Genomic DNA, 20,277 nt, shown 5'->3' with positions numbered 1-20,277 from the left:
AACCTGTGGCTAAAGCAAAACTATGGTGTCACTGAAGATTATTTTCAATTCAGACCCTTGAGGAGAATGAATCGATGAGAGCGTCCACTAGCAACTGGAGATGAAGAGAAAAATCCGTGCCAATTGCATCCAGTGGACAGACATTAAGAGAATTAAGGAAAATGGTGCCATCATTGAAACTGAAATTGGGCAAGGTGAGAGAGAGGTGCGGGGTGGTGGCAATTTCACTCTCCTAGTAAAGATGGAACTCTAAATTTAGTATCAGTACCCCCAAATCAGTTTGGTAGTGTGTGGATAGAGTGCAAGACGATACCGCCAAGACAACACTGTATTTTCACCACATTAAAAAAAAAATTTCGAACTTTCTCCCCCAAAGCATTTTGTAAACCCGATTTATCAGAGAAAAGCTTACACTGGGAGTCGGCTGGCAACGCTGAACTTTCAGCTCTAAAGCTCTTTTATTTTTTGCTCTTGTTTGCTCTTTTGTTGAAAATGCAGTTGTCTTGGGGTTTGGCCTGATTTTACAAGGAAAATTATTTTCTTCCTGCATTTTTTTTTTTAAATGGGGGGAAAAAAACTCACAACGTGAGATTCCTTTACTTCTGCAGCATAAAAGCAAATGAAGGTAAGAAAATCTCCTGGTAAGAAAGATTTGAGTAAGAATTCTCTAGAATAAACAAAGTCCCCATAGATAGCTGAAGGAAAAAGGAAGCAGTCCAGTCTGGCACCCGGTACTCTTTGGGCAAACAGAAAGGGAGACAGAGTGCAGTACTGCTCTCTTCTCATAGAAAACGGTTAAGTTTTTGTGGCATGGTCCATTGTCCAAGAGTGTAAGAAAAGAAGTGAGTTGGCCATTCAAATAGCTAAAATGCAGTTTCATCGGACCAAAAACCCAGGATTATCTGCACAGTCTCTGCAGTGCCAGGACGATGCAGGCGAGGGATCCTGAGAGCAGGGAGTGGCCGAGCTGGGCTGCAGAAGAGTCCACTTCTCTCCGGTCGGGGTCCACTGCGGGAGCCTCTGTGGTGACAAACTCGAACTCCGTAGGACACACGTCATCCATGCACCCACTGCCACTCCCCGAGCCGCTGGATTCATCGCCTGTGGTGGGCAGATTGAAAAAGAGAGTTAGACCATCAACTTGGAAGAAGTGGGGCCATACACCAGATTTGGGTCTGGTGTTGGAAAAAGACATTACCCACCCCCATGGGTTTGTGATGAGACAAATCAAAATAGATGTTTGAGACACAGTGTTAACTGACATCCAGTTACTCAGCTTAGGAAAGGTATGGATTCTAGACCAGAGGAGGCACCATACCCACCATGTTGGCATTGGAAAGGTTATTTCTTGGCTAATGTTTAAATTGCCTTAAGAACGTCCATCCCTCGCTCTTTTTGTACCTTAGGGCCATTTTTCTCACCATACCCTTGTAAGGGATTTTGAAAAAAAAAATCAAACAAAGAATAGTGTTTTGTGATGTGTGGGTAGGGCATGTGCGAAATCTAAACCTCAGTGTCCATGTATGTGGTTATATTGGAACACAGTCACCCCCTTCGCTGATGCATCATCTCATTCTGCCTTCATATATGGCTTTAAAGCTGAACATATGTAATATCTTTCTTTACAGAAAAGGTGCACCATTCCCTGTTTGAAACCAACACCAGGGCTCCCATCTCGTATGTTGTGTTGGCATGGCATCCTCTCACTTGTCCGCCATACCTTCTGGGCCTGCTCTAGTCCCACCTGTCATCGCTTGCTTCCTTCCTGTTTCATCAACCCTGTGTCTCAGACCTGGGTCCCAGTTCAGTCTCCATCAATTTCCAGCTGTGTGAAAGTACTTGTCACCGTTTGCAATTGCATTATTAACTTGCTTGCTTTCTTGTGGATGGTAGAGACTTTGTGTGGTGCATACCATTCACTTCTGTATCCCCGTTGCCTTTAATGGTCCCTAGCATGCAGCAGGTGCACAATAAATATTTGTTGAATAATTAAATGTGCCTTAGGAAGTTTCTTCAACTTCTGTCAGTTTCCTCATTTCAAGAGATACAAGAACATTTAAATGCAGAATATGTGTGAAGCCACCCTGGTGAAATGGGTGAAAGAGGCACCAAACCCAGTGTTTGCAATAATGCCTGATGGAAAACAAAACATGCTTCCTCCAGCAAAGAGGACCTAGAATTTAAGCTGCCGTTTTTTAAGTGAATGAGGGCAAGCCAGTTAACCTCACTGTGGCTCTGCTTCTTCAGCTGTAAAAATGAGAATATTCATATCTGTTTCACAGAATCGTTAGGGGGTATAAGTGAGATGATGTGCCTGGGAAGACTCAGGAAACTGTAAAGTCGGCAATGAAATTTACTATTTTCCCCACTTGCTCAGAGATTCATTCAATAGACCTAAATTCCTCCCTGTTGGCCTGAACCAAGGATGTGCTTGTTGAGCTGCGCCTGACATTACTGGCACCATCTTGGCCGCTAGATGCTACATAAGTGAAGCCAAAGTAATGCAGGGACTCTTCTCATGTCCCCCTGAGTAAGCAAGGCACAACTCAGTACGATTCTTTTTTTTTTTTTTAAGATTTTATTTATTTATTCATTAGACACACACACACACACACACACACAGAGGCAGAAGCAGAGACACAGGCAGAGGGAGAAGCAGGCTCCATGCTTGCAGGCTCCAGGGAGCCTGATATAGGACTTGATCCCAGGACTCCAGGATCACACCCTGGGCTGAAGGTGGCGATAAACCCCTGCGCCACCCGGGCCACCCCACCATCCCCCAACCCCACTTTTTTTTTTTTTAATAGGACATCTAAATACCAGGTAAGATCACTTGAATACACTATACCAGGTTCTTAACATTTTCTCGGATTTATCTTTAGTGGCCTTTACAAAGGGAGAAATGCCCATTAATTAAATTCGGAGATACCAGAACTGCAAAGGGAATTGTTCTTAACACTGGTATTATGAACAAGAAGTAATATAACCTTTACAAAGATATTATTAAAGTGATTTAGAATATTAAAACTGTGGTAAGCAAATAATGACAGGAGATTCCAGCTGAAAGAAATAATGGCCCCATCTCTTTCTGAAAAGGAGTCAGAAACACCGGAATTTAAGGGGTGATTTTTTTTTTAAATGTCAAAAGCAGGAAGGGTGATGATGGTTGTAAGATGTGATAATGCTTTATATGACAGACACTATCCTAAAATAGAGGACCAAATATGGGGCTTGGGTTAGAGCTAAGTGATGCTCTTAACTGTTGTTAATTTTTATTTTCTTGTGAGGGGAAGTGGAGTACTATCTCTCCTCAAGGACATTCCCTAAGCCTTGCAGATTGACATGTATATAACCTCTTTAGGTCAGAGAGGAGAGAGAAACAAGGCCAACCTCAACTAATTCTTACATTATCTTGAATTATTTATTCCTATAGTCCTTCTCCAGATAATAAAGCATTTCATGAGATAGAGAGGACGATGATGCATTCAAAGGAGCGAAGCTAAGGAATGAGCAGGGGAGAAGCAGAAAGGCTGAAATCTTGGGGAAGGTTCTCTTTTGAAAAGGAAAGAATAGATTTAGTGAAGAGGAAGAGAAATACTAAGAGGACACTTAGAAACTTTACTGCAATAAAGTCTACTGGGTTGGCAATTACCCTGCACTTAGAAAATTAATTTTTGAGTTACTTAAAATGGGATAAAGCACTAAAAATTTTCTGCAGGGGACAACTCAGTCGGACAATGGCTAGGACTTGGATGACTTAATGTCTTCCATCTGTAACTTGTTTCTTTCTATCTCATTAATTCAAGCACACAAGCATCATCTTTTGCTTCAGTGACCAAATTACAGAATCACTGGCGACTGCACAGCTTATGTTCAAGAAATCTTTTCCCAAGAACTCTGTGTAAGGATACATATCTTTAAAAAAACCCTTAAAAAAATGAAACAACCCCCCCATTTGTATAGTTAGGCATCTTGAAAACATTTACACAAACCCCAAATTTCATTTAATGCTCACTTACTAGTCTTTCCAGTCACTTCTGATATTTTGTGATGGCTAATAAACTAGTTACGTGTCATAAGGCACCAGCATTTCACTATTTCTGTCACTATTTCAGATATGAATGTCCATGGCTCATGCACGTGAGTGACTGCATAGAGGGAGAGCGAACACAGTTGAATACACAGCACCTGAGATACTATCTTAGCTCCTTCACAGACCGGCAAACCAGCCTCCCAAAGACCCGCCCTCAGAGGCCTGAATGCTTCCTAGTCTATAGAAAAGAAATCCAAGACTCGAGAAACAATTTGCATACAACCCCAGCCAATAAGGGATAAAACAGGGATTCCAACCCACCCTCTTTCAGCAATCTTCAGAAATTCATCTTTTGGTGGTTGGAAGAGGGGACAAGAGTTTTGGGCAGATGCCAATGATGATGGGGGAAGGAGAAGATGAACACATTATTTTGCTGCTTTATCATTAATGGATCAACTGGCAGATGAGACGCAATGTTAGCTTGGGTATTGTTGAATACAGTCCCTTGAAACTATTCTCAAGACCAGTTATGGTTTTAGTAGAATCCTAAGCTTTGTGGGATCAGAACTCTCTGTCCCAAGGACTACAAGCTGCTCTGCAGATTGAGTAAACATGACACAAGATTAAAGATGCACATTGCCCTTGGAGAAAAAATATGGTATAACCTATTTTTCACTGTGGAGTTTACTGGTACTGGTAAAGACTTTCTTACTTGTGTCCTGGAAGTTGACATCATTGCCATTGTACGCGTTCTTTAGTTTGTTGGTCATTACACGTAAAGCCATGATCTGCTGCCTGATGAAAGTGTCAGGCCGTGTGATGTCCACGTCTACCTCAGGGTTGTTGATCTGGTTGGTCAGCCCATCATTCATGATCTCAGGCAAGTATCTGCAAAGGCCAAGGTGAAGAGAACAGATTAGCATACGGCAGGAAAGGCCTTGGTACCAGACTGTGCCATGCTGTCTCTGGGCAGTGGGCCAGAACGTCAGCAATAGATGAGCTAGATTCCTGCAAGAAAAGACCAAAAAGTGAAAACAAGGAATAACTTTTCTCATAGGGAGCTATGGCTAAAAAGTGGTTTCAGGGTGATTTTTAAAATGGCACTGAATGCTTCGGGAGGCTTGCCTACAAATGAATGCTCAACTGGGGACTTACAGAAATTTTTTCTTAATTTTTTAAAAGATTTTATTTATTTATTCATGAGAGACACACAGAGAGAGGCATAGACGTAGGCAGAGGGAGAAGCAGGCTCCCTGCAGGGAACCCAATGTAAGACTCAATCCTGGGAGCCCAAGATCACAACCTGAACCAAAGGCAGATGCTCAACCACTGAGCCACCCATGTGTCCCTGTTTCTTAAAATTATGTTCCTCCTCTATCCTAAATGGAAGATACTAAAGTCCAGGGCTCGCTGACTTCCTCAGCTCTCCGGGTAATTTTGCTAAGTACTGAATTTGTAAATTAATTATGCTCTTAGAGAATTCTCTGGTATGAGGATACTCTCTCTCAACCAAGGAGGCCTTACCTCAGACTTTAATCAGAAGAAACTTCTGGATATTAAAAAAAAAACACCTTTGGCAGGTCGAGGTATAACCAGTGAGCCCTGGAATGTTTGAAGTGTCCATAGGGTTTTTGTTTTGTAATAGAATCTTGGTTCTAATATTTGATATTATGCAAAACAGAAGGGCAAAATCTAATGGTTCTTTAATTCTTTTATTGGCAGACTTAGATTCACATTCCTTTTACTTGTACTAAAATTTAAAAATGTCAGTCCCTTGATGTCAACTGCCCAAGCTGCCTATGTGCTTTTTTATACCAATGGAGACAACAGACTTCAGACAAGTGCTTGGAGCCTCTCTGACTCCGCATGCTCATGACCTGCCCATTCGCAGCCTTCCTTCTCTTCTCCTCCCAGAGCTCTCTGCACCTACTTCTTCTGTCTCATTTCTTGTGGCCCTCCTGGAAGGCAGATAGTATAACAGCCTCAAACTGACTTCTCTGCCTGCCTCTTTCTTTCTAGTGCATTCTGCACACACAGTCTGAGTAATCTTCACGAGCTCTTGCTTTCATTATATTACTCTTCTGATAAAACTTTTGGTGATAGTAGCTGATGTCTACTGGGCAATTATCAGCAGGCACTGTGCTAAGCACTTCACATGTATTTTAAAATGCAGCCCCCTAGCAAATCTAAGAGTTACATGCTATTTTATCTCCATTTTGCAGAAGAGAAAACTGTGGCTGAGTGAGGATGAATAGCTGTGCGAAAGTTACGGAGTTAACGGGTGGTGAAACCATGATCTAAGCCGAGTAGATCTAGTTTTAGAGTCCACGTGTCCAAATGGTGCACCATACTGTCTGGTTGACCACAAACGACAGTTCATGTTTTATTGCTCAGCAATCAAAGCCCATTTCCACCCCATCTCTACTTTCTTATGCTGCAACAATCCCTTCAAGGGACCCTCCTTGCCTTACAGAATCCACAGCCTGTATACATTTTCTACTCTCCTGTCCTACAGGCTTTCCTTGCTCACAATGCGCTTTCCAATCAGAGTCTCAAATATCCTTAAAGACCCAGGTCAGCCTTCACTTTTCTCTTGAAGATATTTTCCAGCTTTTAGGGATCTACCCATCCTTTTGGAGGGCTGCCACATTCATCTGGGCATTTTGTGCACTGCACAAAGTCATCCACTGATGGAGGGAGCTGGGCTGAAATCCAGCTTGAATTCTGTGCCCACAAAGCGTTGCACCTGCAGGGCACCATTCACCAAAGGGACACGTTTTTCTTTTTCTTTCTTTTTGGGAATTGTTTTCTTTTTGAAAATTTCAATTCATACCAACGCAGAGACAACCAGTGTAATGAAGTCTCATAGATCCATCTGGGTGCCTCTTTCTAAGTCTTACAAAGGTGCTATATTTGTCTGTGTCCTGGTAAGAAACAGATGGAACACTCAAATAAGTAATAAAGAGAGTTTGAAGAAGAGACAACTTACAAAGGTGTGAACACAGAAACCAGAGCTGGGTGGCAAAGAACCCCAAGGCTGGCAATAGCAGGAAGGCTGGAGGGGAAGGAGGTGTTACCAGTATGCACAAGAATTGAAATTGCAGAGAGCAATGAAATGACATGGCAACTGTCAAACCATGGCCCATCAGGGAGGGAGCTGAGGGAATGATACCCTGACCTCTTTAGTCTGTCCTTCTTACCTCCACATGCTGCCTCCCATTAGCTGAGGCCAACTGGAGGCCTGTGGCCTGAGGACACGGGTGATGCAGTTTGTAGAGATCCTTGTTCAGGGCACAGACCCAAGGGGAGGGATGAGGAGTGGATCTCAAGGGGCATCAGGACACCTGGGGCAAGGACCTGATTAGGCAGGGGGCAGCCCTGCCTAATTGCTATATCATGATTCTCCTACTGCTTCTACTATTGTGGTTTGCAAGCTGAGAAACTTTCCATTCCTCTATTTTGTCCTTCCTATTTACATATTCCTGTACAATATACTTATGCTTAAAATTCTTCCCCTTCTTGCGGGTCATTTTCCAAGTTCTGGAAACCTAAGGCTCTCTATCCAGCGGCCTTCAAAAGAAGAAATGGAAACACACAGAGAGATTTTTATATTTAAGTCATTTTTCAGTTATTGAAATCTTATGCATGATATATTTGCATATGAATTGGTTTATCCATTTTAAATCAGAGGTTCTCTGAATGAGCTCCATGTCTTCATCCGTATCTTGAACCAAATCTACTTCACAATGTTCCCCACATAATGAATAATAAAACATACAGAGTGTATTGCAAATTCTTTTCCATAAAGCTTTACAGTATATGCTGCCCTAAAAACAATGCCCTAATCGAAAATTTTAAAAGTCATGTCACCATATCTCTTTATTTTTGCAGCAAAGCATAACTTCTGTGCTGTCTTTCAATGCAGCTGATAGATTAATAAATTCTTGTTGGATTCTGGGCTTGACTTCTAAAATATGACATTGGACTGACTATTATTGACATCAATTATATGTGAGGGGCTCCACGAGCTCTGCTTAATCACTAAAGCTCATTGGCATGAACAGCAGCAAGTGCAAGCTAGCCTTTGCTGACACAGGAGTAGAGAGTGGCTGAAAGGTGCCTGCAGCTTCCGGCGTTGCCCCTCGACATCTTGGACAATGATTCCTGCAGCCGTACCTGTGCTGGGTCAGAGGAGGGCTTTGTTTCTTTCAGATGCTGTGCGCACCGCACGGCTAGCTGAGACTCATTTATCAGAAGCTGACTGCGATAGCTTACATGGGAATGCTACCCCTGGGAGTCTGAGCATCCAGGAACAATAAGAGACTGCCAAATCAACCCAGCCTCTAACTGTGCCTACTGATGCTCAGCCACTTACAATAAAAACAAGTAACAATGCACCCGTGTCCTCAAGAACCTTTTCTCCTTTCGGTGTATTCAAAGGGTAACTTTAGAGACAATGTGGAAACTTAAACCAAAAGCACAGTTGAAAAAGAAGAAGGCCATTTTGTCACTCCAGAGATACATCCTGAGGCCAAATCTATGAATATCCGAAGTGCAGCTTGAGGGATCTGTAGAAGCCCAGGACTCATGTTTGATCTCTTTGTAAATGCTCGTGTCCTGAAGAAATGGATGCCTCTTTGAGCCCATACTATTCTTTATTATATTTTGCACCAGCTTCTCGGCATGACGGCATTCTATTTTTTGCACCATTACAGTTTGGGGAGATGTGGAAAGGAAGTAGGATCTTGGTACAGATCGCCTAGGGTCAAGGCTGGATGCCCATTTACCCGGGGCAGGAAGAACCCAGAAATGAGGACAAATTGGAAGGTCGAACAGGGTGTCATGGTTTGTCAATGCTTCATGCTCAGTGTGGCAAGTGGGTGGCATCCATGAACAGCCAAGCACAGCTTCCCCAAACTGGTTACCTTCTATTTTGTAAGAGTAGGTCTAGGAGCTAGATCTTTAGCGGTTTTGCAGAATTCTTTTTCTTTGCATCTGTGAGGGTCTAAATGTTTGTGTTTCCTTCAAGTTACATGTTGAAAACCTAATGCCCAAGGGAAAGGTTTCAGGAGCCAAGGTCTCTGGGAGGGGATTAGGTCATGAAGACAGAGCTCATAAAAGTGGCCCCAGGAGAGCCAGGTCAGCCCTTACATCACGTGAAGACACAATGAAAAATCTGCAACCCTGAAGAGGGCTCTCCCCAGGCCATGCTGGCACCCTGATGATCTGGGACTTCCAGCCTCCAGAAATGTTGTTTATAAGCTACCCAGATGTGGCACTTTGTGCAGCTTGAATGGACTAAGCGAACATCTAATTTCATATTGTGGATATAGGCCTCCTTGATTGCATCCACATGTTACAGCTGATCAGGGTGGAAGAGTCCTGTAGGAATTCTGTGCGGGGGCAGGGGGCGGGGGGGGGGTGCGGACTTACACATTCAACCTTGTGAGTGGCTGCAGGCTCTGGTTGGGACTCTCTGTGGCAGAGTTGACACCCTCTGTCATTCTCTGTCACATGACACCACAGAGAGTTCCCCCTAGGCAGCCATAGTGCCCGTCATTGCCACCATTCAGTTGCTAGATAAATGTGCTTGCCAGGAGGACAGGCATGTTAACCTATCTGTATTCTGTATTTCTTATCACCTCATTAATGCCGATGGTTGCTCTGACAGAAGGAGCTGCACGGTGGGAGGAAGGGACACACAGTTCTCATGATTTAATGCAATTTGAAAGCCAGTAAAAGTCTGAGAAGTGAGACACCTGCAAGGAAGGTTAGCCCGGTGGTGCCCAGTGGGGTTGGCAGGAGTCCAAGTGGAAGCTGGGGCAGAAATGGGGAGGAATGGGGTCCTCTGGTGCTGGCCTGGGTTTGTTTTAAGGTGACATATGCTTCCTCCTACTGCTCCTGCCTCAAGGCACACTGAGCAGAGAATGGTAAAAGCAGATTCAGTCCTGCTTGTTGCCACAAATGAGCTGCATTCAATACATGTCTCCACCAATTTCTAATTCTAAGCTACATATTCATTCATTCCGGTGAGTTTTACTAATCTAAGTAGTATAATATTAATATAAGTACCAGATTTCTTATTTGCAGTTCCAAAATTTAAAAATTTCCAAAGTTTTTTTCTTCCTTTCCTGCGATCTCTTACTAGCAAAACTTGATCTGATCTGAAATGAGGCTAATCAGAGTCCTCATTTATCCCACTTAGTGGGAATAGTAATACATCTTGCTGCAGAAATTTAATGTGATTGATTGTGAGTTACAGCCTCAGACTCCACTGGGAGTATTATTACATAATGTATAGTATATGCACTGGGATGATCTTCTAAAAATCAAAAAACAAAGTCTGAAATGTGAAACACAGTATGGTCCCAAGGATCTCAAATAAGGGATTGTGAACCTGTGGTAGCCATAACTTCCTTCATAGGCTTTCTTAAAATCTAAGTTTTAAACTTCAATCTAGTAGAGTGGCTGTTATTTTAAAACAAAACAACAAGTGTTGGTAGGGATGTAGAGTGGATTGTAAGTGCCTGGCATCAATCTTTTGATTGCCTGGGCATCCATTTCAGGGACAGCATCTTGAGTGAACACATCGGCAGCTGTATGACACAGCTGCTAGCAGAACACCCTGATAAAGAACTAGGCTTCTCTCCCCCAGGAAGATCCCCTTTCAGAAAGCCCTGGAAAACCTAGAGAACTGACCACTTGAGTGACCCACATCTCCATTCTCACTCCCTAGTTCCTACTCTTAGGTTTTATATTAATAAATTAGCCAATTGACAGTGAACCTGAGAAACTCCAGTTACCCCACACTCGACCTGAATAAAGGCAAAGCTCTAGATTGTCCCTGCAACCCCTGACCTTGCTGTGTGGCCATTGAGCATGCCATGTGCTCTCCAAGTCCCTTGAATGATAATCTTATCCCTCAAAATTCCCCGATGGTTTCTTGCATCTTGTGACCATAATAAGTACCACAAAAGCCAGCCTAGCCATCATCAACAGGCTTGGAAACCTGGAGAAATTGGAACTCTTGTGCTTGCTAGAGGGAATGGAAAATTAATTAATTTCAAAAAAAATTAAAGTTAGACTTAACCATATGATCTAGCAACTCCACTTCTGGAACTCTCAGTTCAAAAGAATTGAAAGCAAGAACTGGAACAAATATTTGTACACTTCTGTTCACAGCAGCATTATTTTCAACAGCCAAAATGTGGATGGACCCATGTGTCCATTGATGAATACGTGGGTACACAAAATGTGGCATGTACAGACAATATATTCAGCCTTAAAAAGGAAGAACATTCTGACACGTGCTATAACATGGATAAACCTTAAAGACAGCGAGTTAAATAATCCAGACACAAAAAGACAAATATTGTGCAATTCTACTCACATGTGGTAACTAGGGTAATCAAATTCATAGATACAGAAAATAGAATGGTGGTTGCCAGGAGCTGGGGAGCGGAGAGGGGTGGGGAGAGGAAAGAGGGGGGAGGAGTCTTTAATGGATTCAGAGTTTCATTCAGTTTAGGAAGATGGAAGAGTTCTGTGGATGGATGGTGGTGATGATGTACAATAACTCAAATACACTTAATGCCACTGAACTGTCCATTTAAAGGTGGTAAAAATGTTACATTTTATGTTATGTATATTTTACCACAATTTAAAAAAAATTTCAGTTTTAAGTGTAACTTCTCTAAAGTTCTTCATATAGATTACTTTTTCCCTTTCCAATTTTTTTTTGACTGGAAAGTGGAATTAGTCAAAGCATATTGTAATTTTATGATTTAAGTGGGTTTATATATTCTTGAAGACTGGTAAGCTAGAGTCTCCTGTGACATTAGGTACTTCAATGGGATGTGACCCTGAAATAGGCTCAAAGGTGAGAGACTGGCCCCAGACACCTGAGATTCTCTGAGACCCAGCAGTGCCCAGTATTCATGGGCAAGCCACTTAGTTACCCTATATGATTATATATATTTTTTATATTTACACAAATAATACTTCCCTTGTTTCATAAGCTGCCATATGAGCTAAGGTATATGAAAATGGTTAAAAATTCTAATACACTATGCAACTCAATACATTCTTATGAAAATGAAGTTCTTAACAAATGGCTCCTTAGATGCCAAACTTGTTTCTTAGGAGTGGCTGACCACAGCAGAACTTGGACTTGTAAAGCCTGGACTCCTGTACAGAAGAATGATTTGTTGTGGCTTTCCTCCAGCTGGAGAGCACGTGGCATGAAACGGTTTGGGGACCCTTGGAGGAGACATAGCTCATTGGTTGCAGCAGTGAGCAGACGCTAAATTCTTTGACTTTGGCCTCTTTGCTCATCGGCAGGATCCCCTTTATCTGTCCTTTCTTCATAGAACTGGAGGCAGCAAACTCTGGCATGGACAGGACAAATGATCCATGTGCCAGTTCTCAGGGCTGCTCAGTTGTTGACAGCAATGCACTTCTTCCCTCCTATTTGTAGCTGCATTTTTCACCACTTGCTGGAGGTGTACGCTGCACCTCTCTCCCACAGGACAGCCAGCCTTCAAGGAGTCTTCCCTCCCAAGTGTGTGCAGAACAGAAGGATATGCTCAACAATGCTGGGTTTGTCAGCTTCCAGTTCCTTCCCAGGTGGATTTCCCACCTTTCTGAATGTGGTTGCCTGGCTGGGTATACATCAGATACTTTACAGTTCCTTAAAATGCAGCTCGAGTCCTTTGGGACATATTCTGCAATCAGACTAAAACAATGTTGTCCCGCCAGATCTGCCAAGTCACTGTCTTTGACAGATTTCTCATCACCACTCATCATTTCAACCCTCTTCCATCTGCTCAAATGTACCCAGTCATGACTTGCTATTTCTTTGCTTAGTCAATCCACTCAGTGACTAGTGAGAGTGACTGATCTTCTTTCTAGATTTTTCTACTTTTCCTATTTCTTACAATTTACTGTATTTACCTCCCAGCCTGAGGAAAGATTTCCTTGGGGACACAGTTATTTCTGTGAGGATCAGGTGCCTTAAAAACCAGCAGAGACTCCCTGCAAATGCTCTGTTTCCAAACGGATCCAATTAATCCTCATCCTCAACCAGCGTCTTGTTCACCTCCTCCCAGAAGGCATTTTGAAGAAAGGACACAGTTGAGGGCTAGACACTGGCTTATAAGGAGTGGAAGCGGGAAGCTGCTTGCCTGTTTTATGAGGGGGGAGGGGGGAAGAATCTGGAAATCACTGAAAAAAACCTGACAGCTCTGGAGCAACATGTGTCCTGTCATGAAGTCCACGTGTTGTTGAGCGTGGCCTCTCCCAGGGTACTTTCATCGCCTTCCTCCTGCCTGTCCCATCATCTCCCATGCTGATCCTTCCTCTTTACCTCCTATGGCCTTAGAAAAAGAATCCCCAGGAAGAGAAAACAATCCTTAAAGATTGAGATGATGAAATTTGATGTAGTTATGGCCTCAAAAAGCAAGAACCTGCCTCTATAGGAGCCCAAAGGTAAGAGCCTATAGGAATACCATGAGGGTTTTATTTTTTTCTGTGGCTGCCACCTGACCAAGATCTCAAATGAAGATGCTAACCAAATACAAGTTGTATCTCCTTCTAAACCCATGCTTTCCTTCCTCCATCTTGTCATTCTTTTCCAGTCTCTTACCCACAGCTTGTCTTGGCCACCTGGCTGCTTTCACTGTCCTTCTCAGGGATGATAGATGACTGCACATGTCCTTCTAGGGTCTCTGGGTTCACCCTGGGAGCTTTAGCAGGCCTAGACTTGTAACGCACACCATGCTGCTTTAATTTTTTCCCTTTGGCTCTAGATTATTATCGATTTCCCACCCTTACTTACTAGCTTCCTTTCGATTCCTATTTGAGTTGAGTCAGTGTTGCTGTGTCTTCTTTCATTTCTCTCTAAGAATTTGCTTACTTAAGTGAGAAATGCAAGAAGTTACCTTTGCAAACTTAACTTTCCTTTGGGTCACGGAGGGCGCCTCCTAGGCTGCTTTCCTTGAGTGGCAGATGCTGCTGAGAATTCTGAGAATTCTTTGTTAGTTTTTCTGATAGTGGAGGATGTGAATCTGAGTACTAACTGTGCACACAGAATGTTTGTATCCTCCCTCCAAGATCCGTATGTTGAAGCCCTAACTCCCAATGTGATGATATTAGGAAGTGGGGCCTTTGGGAGGTGATTAGTTTTAGGTGAGGGTGTAGGTAGACACCACCCCCGTGATGAGATTATTGCCCGAAGAAGAAGAGATTAGAACCCTCTTTCTCTGTCCTCACATGGCAGAGAGAGAGAGAGAGAGAGAGAGAGCAGTTGTCCACAAGCCAGGAAATGGGTTCTCACTGCAACCCCACCCTGTTGGCACCCTGATCTTGGCCTCTAGAGGCTCTACTTAGAGCCTCTAGACTATGAGAAATTCATTTCTGTTTAATCCACCCAGACTATGGCATTTTTGTCATTACAAACAATGAATCAATGTATCCGTCCTTAGCCCATAGGGCATCTCATCAGCAACCAGAGGTTTGTGTGGACAATATCCCTCACTGTAAAGGCTGTGCAGAATTTCCAACTTAAAATTCTCTCTTGATGCACACACAAAGCCTAAGCAATTCCTTGTCGAGATGGCTTCAGCCTGGCCCGTGCTCGGGTTGTCTTTAGTGGCTGCCGTTACCGTTGTGCTATGTGACCTCCTCCTTCTCTTTGCCACTGTTGTTTTTCGTAGAAGGAAAGCCCCATTAAAGGAAGCATTGGGGTATACATGGAGGCAAAAGGAAAACAACAAATCGTTACACGCTCCTCGACGTATGTGCGTGAACTGAAAAAGGGGGTATCTTACATGTTAATAGGAGCTTAAAGTAGGGCTGCCAGATAAAACTACAGGATTGCCCGTTAAATCTGAATTTTAGATAAGCAATGAATCCTTTTTGAAGGATAAGTGTGTTCCATTCGGTGTCTGGTGTTATGCACTAAATTTGGAAACTTTGTGTTGGCTCCTTACTGCTCCAAGTGTGGTCCCGGAATCCACAACTGCACATCCCGAGGCTTGTTAGAAATGCAGAATCTCAGGTCCCACCCCAGACTTACTTAGTCTGAATCTGCATTTTCCACAAGCTCCCCCAAGACTTTAGCCTGCACATTAACATTTGAGAAGCACTGTTTTAGAATTTACAAGCTGTTTTCAAAGACTTGATTGCACTGGTCTTTAAATCGTCTGGATAGCTTGGCAAGGTACAGGGAAGCTGGGATGAGCTTCTCTTGACAACCAGACTTTTTTTTTTTTTTTTTTTGCAAACACACGAGGGTTTATTTACAAGCTCGAGCTTGGGTCCAAGTATACCCGACACAGCGGAGCAGGGACTTGGACCCCAGGTGGGTTTCAGCTTAGTTTTTATAGGCTGGTCTAGGGGATCTTCAGAAGGGGTGGAGGAATTTTTCAAGTTCTGTTTACATTTTGATATGGGGCTTTCAAGGGCGACAACCAGACTTTTTAATGAAATGGAGACTTAAATGCTGACAAGTCATCAGCATACCTGCAATTTCCCCCCTTCGAGGGGCACAGTCTCCTCCTTGCACCTTCCTTCCTATTTCCAGACCCGCTTAGCTACTGAAGCAGAGTGAGATCTGCCAGCGATGGCTCACTGGCTGATGGTGGGAGCAGGAAGATGAAGGCAGGTTCTTATCCTAGAGGAGCCACTGCTCCCAGATCCTTGACCCTCTCAACACAGCAGATTCACCCAGTGGCCTCCATAGTGGTCACATCTCTGTGTATCCTGCTCTATTTAAAGTCACCATCAGTGTCAGCAGGTGCCATTCATTTAGTAATGGCTCTTTGGAAAATACGGTACCCTGGAAAATACGGAAAATACGGAAGAAATGGACAGACATATAGGTGGCAGGAGTTATTTTGACCTTAGATATGTTAACCTGTGAAACAGGTATGCTCCTGAATCAAAGAAGTATGGTAAAGAGCTGTGGGGTAGAATTCAGAAAATAGTATGGAGAAATATGGGTGTTGGAAGACAAGCCAGATCAAATGTTTAGGTAGGAGGAGAGGGCACTGGGAGTGGGTGTGCATGGAAGAATGTGGCTGTAAGAGTCGGATGGATAAAACATAAACAGAGGAAGAAATGCGTGGGCTCTATCAGTAGCCTCATCAAGCAGGCTTAAGTTAGGAACTCCAGGCCATGACAAGCTCTCTCAGTGCTAATAGGCACCTCTGTTCCACAATCCATTAACACTCGATAGAATTTTTTTAAATCAAGGTTCTGGTTCTTTGATAAGAAAAACCTTTCTTTCTTTCTTTCTTTCTTTCTTTCTTTCTTTCTTTCTTTCTTTCTTTCTTTCTTTCTCTTTCTTTCTTTCTTTCTCTTTCTTTCTTTGTTTTCTTTCTTTGTTTTTCTTTCTTTCTTTCTTTCTTTCTTTCTTTCTTTCTTTCTTTCTTTCTTTCTTTCTTTCTTTCTTTCTTTCTACAAGCATCCCAAACTTTTAAGAAGGCCTATTATCTGAAAATTTATACTTCAAACATAGGGAAAAATAGGTTATTACCTGCATTACAAGTGGATTTTTCAGCCTACAAAGTAGTTCAGTGGAATTTTAAAAAATCCTCTCATGTGTTCCTAGATCAATTAATACTTGGGTGAGAATGAGAAGAAAGCTTCAATTAAATTTAATTCAACAAGTCTTTATTGGTTATCTACTTCCTATGCTATTAAATATAAAGTTATTAAGATTTCATTGCAGTGGAAGAATTTTTAAAAAGGAACTAAAAGAAACTATGAAATTTTAATTTTTCAATGGGAATATAGTTTGAGTCACAAATATTTGACAGCTTCATTTTTAAAAAAATAGTATACTGGATTAGATTCTGAATATCCTTGTAAATGATTTTATTGCATTAAATTTGATCATTTCACTCACCTGCATAAATTCCCCTAGTGGGTTCCTATCAACCTAGGGTAAAATTCAAATCTGGTCCCTAAGTACTGATCCGGGTAGTTCTCCACCTATGCTGTCCTTTCCCAAGCCTACAGTGCAACAACATGACCCTTGAAGTCCTCTCTCCAGCCATTGTGCTTTCTATTGGTTGAGAGACATCACTGCTATCATACAGTACTTAGCTCATGGAGCCTTGTACAGTGCCTGGGCAGAGGGAGTGCTTAATAACATTGCAGATGGACTGAGGAACTGAATGAATGAACGTAGGTCTACTAAATCTTTTATAGAGCTAAGATCTATTTCATTTGTTCTCCTAACCTCAGGAGGAAAATGTTTAGCAGCCATTTGTTTTAGAGGCAGGAGGATATTGACATGAAAAGAATATTGGGCTAGGATTTGGGAGATTTCTAGCTTTCACCCTTGCTAGTTAGACTAATTGTTCATCCACCTGGTTCCTAATCTGCACAGTGAGAAATTCGGCTAAACTTGGTCTCCCGTGGCTCTGACTTTAATGGTCGCCAACTTCCCATTCTTTTTCTTGGTGGAGTGTATTCCCCAACTCCTACCTGTGATAATTCTTTATCTTTCCTTTTGTGTATGCACTAATAGCCAGCAACCTGTGTAACCATGGGAATGTAGTTCAAAACACAGCCTTGATTTCAGCCAAGGCTGAAAGGTAAACACAGATGGGTAACAGAGCAGCTCAGAAAATCAACCACTTTATTCATTAGGCCATCTGGTCATCCTTTACAGTGTCTTTCTGTACAATGATTAGGAAAAGACACATTAGAAGCTACTAAATTTCACAGATGATTTGCTGGCCAAAGGTCTCCTTCCTACAAGACCAGACACTGATAAATTACTAAGCATTTTTGAGGGGCATGTTGTTGATAGGACAAATATCCGTCTACACTCATGATCTAAGATTTGGACATTGATATTTTGGAGCATCTTGAAATGATTACAGCTCTTTCTATAGCTGTCTTGTTTTTGCCTCGCTAAGCTCTCCCCAGTATGGCTAATAATATCATTACTGATAGATGCTAAAAAATTCAACTCAGTAGTGTGAGAAATAACACCTAATGAGCACCTCACTTGCACCCCTGCTTACCTTCTGCAGTTTCTTCTGAACTTAATATCCATGTAACTTTCTGTTTCCTTTTGATCACAGTTGCTTCATCTGCTTGAAAACGCCCACCAAGGTCCAGAACAGATCCCTCCCCGCTTAACTTCTCCACCTGCTGGCCAATCCCCAAAGATTCCTTGAGTCCAATTTACCAGCTGCTCTGCCCACCTGCACCCTCGCTGAGGCGTGCTCGGGCAGTCTCCTCTCCCGGTGTCCTGCCCTGCTTGCCAACTCCCAGCCAGTTCTCCTGTCCAACTCCTCCACCCTATGAAAACTCAGGCCAACCCCGTTTCCAGGCTGAATTAAGAAATTCAGAAATTCTATATCAAGTGCAGCAGGACTGGGCAGCAGAGCAGCAGGATGAAAACAGAGCCATCACTCATCAGGAGATCCCAGTGGGATTTTTCAAGGCAGGGAACCTACAAGAACACTTTCCCGGCTGCCCCTTGCTCATTTCTTTTTCCCTTACCCTTTCAATGAGCACATCAAAAATTGTTTTTCTCCAAGGGTGAAAAATATTACAGTTGAACTTTCACTTCCTGCTTAACTTGTGATGGAAAGAACAGTAAGCCATGCACATTTAACTATGGATAAAAATAGCTTTGCTGTCTTAAAGTCATTAAGTGAACATAAAAGGCGCTTTGTGATCTCAGGATATCCGTAACCTGGCATCTGTCACCATTTCTCCGTCCTTATCCAGAAGCGAGCATTCAGAACAAGGATTCCACGCTTAATGGCACCTTGAGAGTAAGTGCTCCCAGGTGCCCATCAAACCTGTCACTCTGAACAGCTGTCGCTAAGTGACGACTTGTCCCTCCACCCTCTGCTGCTTTTTGCATAAACAGGCCTGTTAGGGTTGTGCCAGGAGAGCCTTCCAGGGCTGGATGCACAATGCTTCAACTACCAGAAGAGCGAGTCACCCTCACCTGGCTTTGCTGTGCCCATTCCAGCACTCTTCTTCATTGGACGTGCCTGCTGTCATGCTCTCATCCTTGCAGATGGTGTAGGGTAACGTCGACCAGACCTTTTTAGAGAGCTTCAGTTTCTCTTTTATGTCTGTGACCTGATCAAGAAAGCAAGGAAAGAGAGTGAATATTCTCCCCAGGTGTCCCCCATTTCTACACAAGGACACAACACAGGTGAAAGAGGATCTGTGATAGGACGGGCACAAACTCAATCAGTTGGAAAAGAGAGAGAGAGAGAGAGAGACACCATGCTGCAGGATTTATTGCTCAGGCAAGCCTCCCTACCTCCTCCCTCAATCTTCCTCTAGCTTCTGGCAGAGAGTTCTCAGGTAATTGGCTTTTGTTTTCCATCATCTCTGTCCTCCCATGCTTTGAATTAAAAACTTACAAAGCATCTCAACTGGCTTCAAGTCCCTCTCTGGCTGGAAGAAATAGGTGTTCCTTATTGCAGATTCCCTAAATATATTTTTTAGAATTCATTTGCTTGGATGTCAGATAAATGCACTGAAACAGGGGACTGAGAGAGAAAATGCTTTCCCCAATGGTCTATTTGTTTCCATAAGAAATAAATATTGTCACTAATTCAACTGCTGGTAACCTCTGCTCTTAACCAATGGACAGGCTCATACAGCACACACTTGGATAGTGAGAGGCAATCCAAACCCATGTAAAAATCTCTATAGCAAGAAGAGAAAAGTCATTCCAAATATAGGTAAGTGTAAAACCCATAGTCCTTTGGATGGCAGGGAACAGCTTAGTAACCTCATCTTTAGTGTTTTCAGGCTCAGCACTAACTTTTCACCTGCAGAAAGAATGGAGACAAGGATTCAGTACCATTTTGGTTCCAAAATTAACATCTAGGTTCCTGCAGTCACAACTATGATTTTCTATTTTGCCTATGTGAACATTGGGAAAGTCTATGGATGGTTGAAATGCATCTGGTATAGGTTGGCAGAGTTATGTTCCCCCATATTCATATACTGAAATCCTAACACAGAGGCATGCATCAAGGTATGACAATGTGGAGAGAGGATAGAAGACATCTACCTACAAGCAAGGGGAGAGGCCTGGAAAAGAAGCCCTCCCTCACAGCCTCAGAAAAAACCAATCCTGCTGACATCTTGGTTTGGGACTTCTAGCCTCCAGAGCCAAGAGACAATAAAGTTCTGTTCTTTAAGCCACCCTGTGTGTGGTATGTGGCTACAGCAGCTCTAGCGTACCTACACAG

At 42.8% G+C, this 20,277-nt stretch overlaps 2 protein-coding genes across 3 annotated transcripts in view; one reads left to right on the top strand and one right to left on the bottom strand.

Moving 5' to 3' along the window:
• Positions 1–1,958, top strand: part of DCT (dopachrome tautomerase) — a 73,475-nt gene extending 71,517 nt beyond the window's left edge. The window contains exon 9 of one of the 2 annotated variants that reach the window (XM_055335916.1): positions 1,629–1,958. In XM_055335916.1, coding sequence (XP_055191891.1) covers positions 1,629–1,943 — 315 coding nt within the window. In that variant the 3' untranslated portion in view covers positions 1,944–1,958. Of the gene's footprint in view, positions 1–53; positions 126–1,628 lie in introns of those variants that run through there. The other variant, XM_055335917.1, reaches the window with a different exon arrangement.
• The window catches only part of GPC6 (glypican 6), a 1,081,755-nt gene continuing 1,062,376 nt past the window's right edge, over positions 899–20,277 (bottom strand). The window contains exons 7-9 of the mRNA XM_055335919.1: positions 19,011–19,147; positions 4,746–4,921; positions 899–1,101 (exon numbers count right to left, since the gene is read on the bottom strand). Coding sequence (XP_055191894.1) covers positions 899–1,101; positions 4,746–4,921; positions 19,011–19,147 — 516 coding nt within the window. The remainder of the gene's footprint in view (positions 1,102–4,745; positions 4,922–19,010; positions 19,148–20,277) is intronic.

This window comes from Nyctereutes procyonoides, unplaced genomic scaffold, assembly GCF_905146905.1.
Source record: "Nyctereutes procyonoides isolate TBG_1078 unplaced genomic scaffold, NYPRO_anot_genome, whole genome shotgun sequence".
Taxonomy (NCBI): domain Eukaryota; kingdom Metazoa; phylum Chordata; class Mammalia; order Carnivora; family Canidae; genus Nyctereutes; species Nyctereutes procyonoides.
Note: the sequence above shows the minus strand (reverse complement) of the source record. Positions and strands in the feature narration are given on the sequence as shown.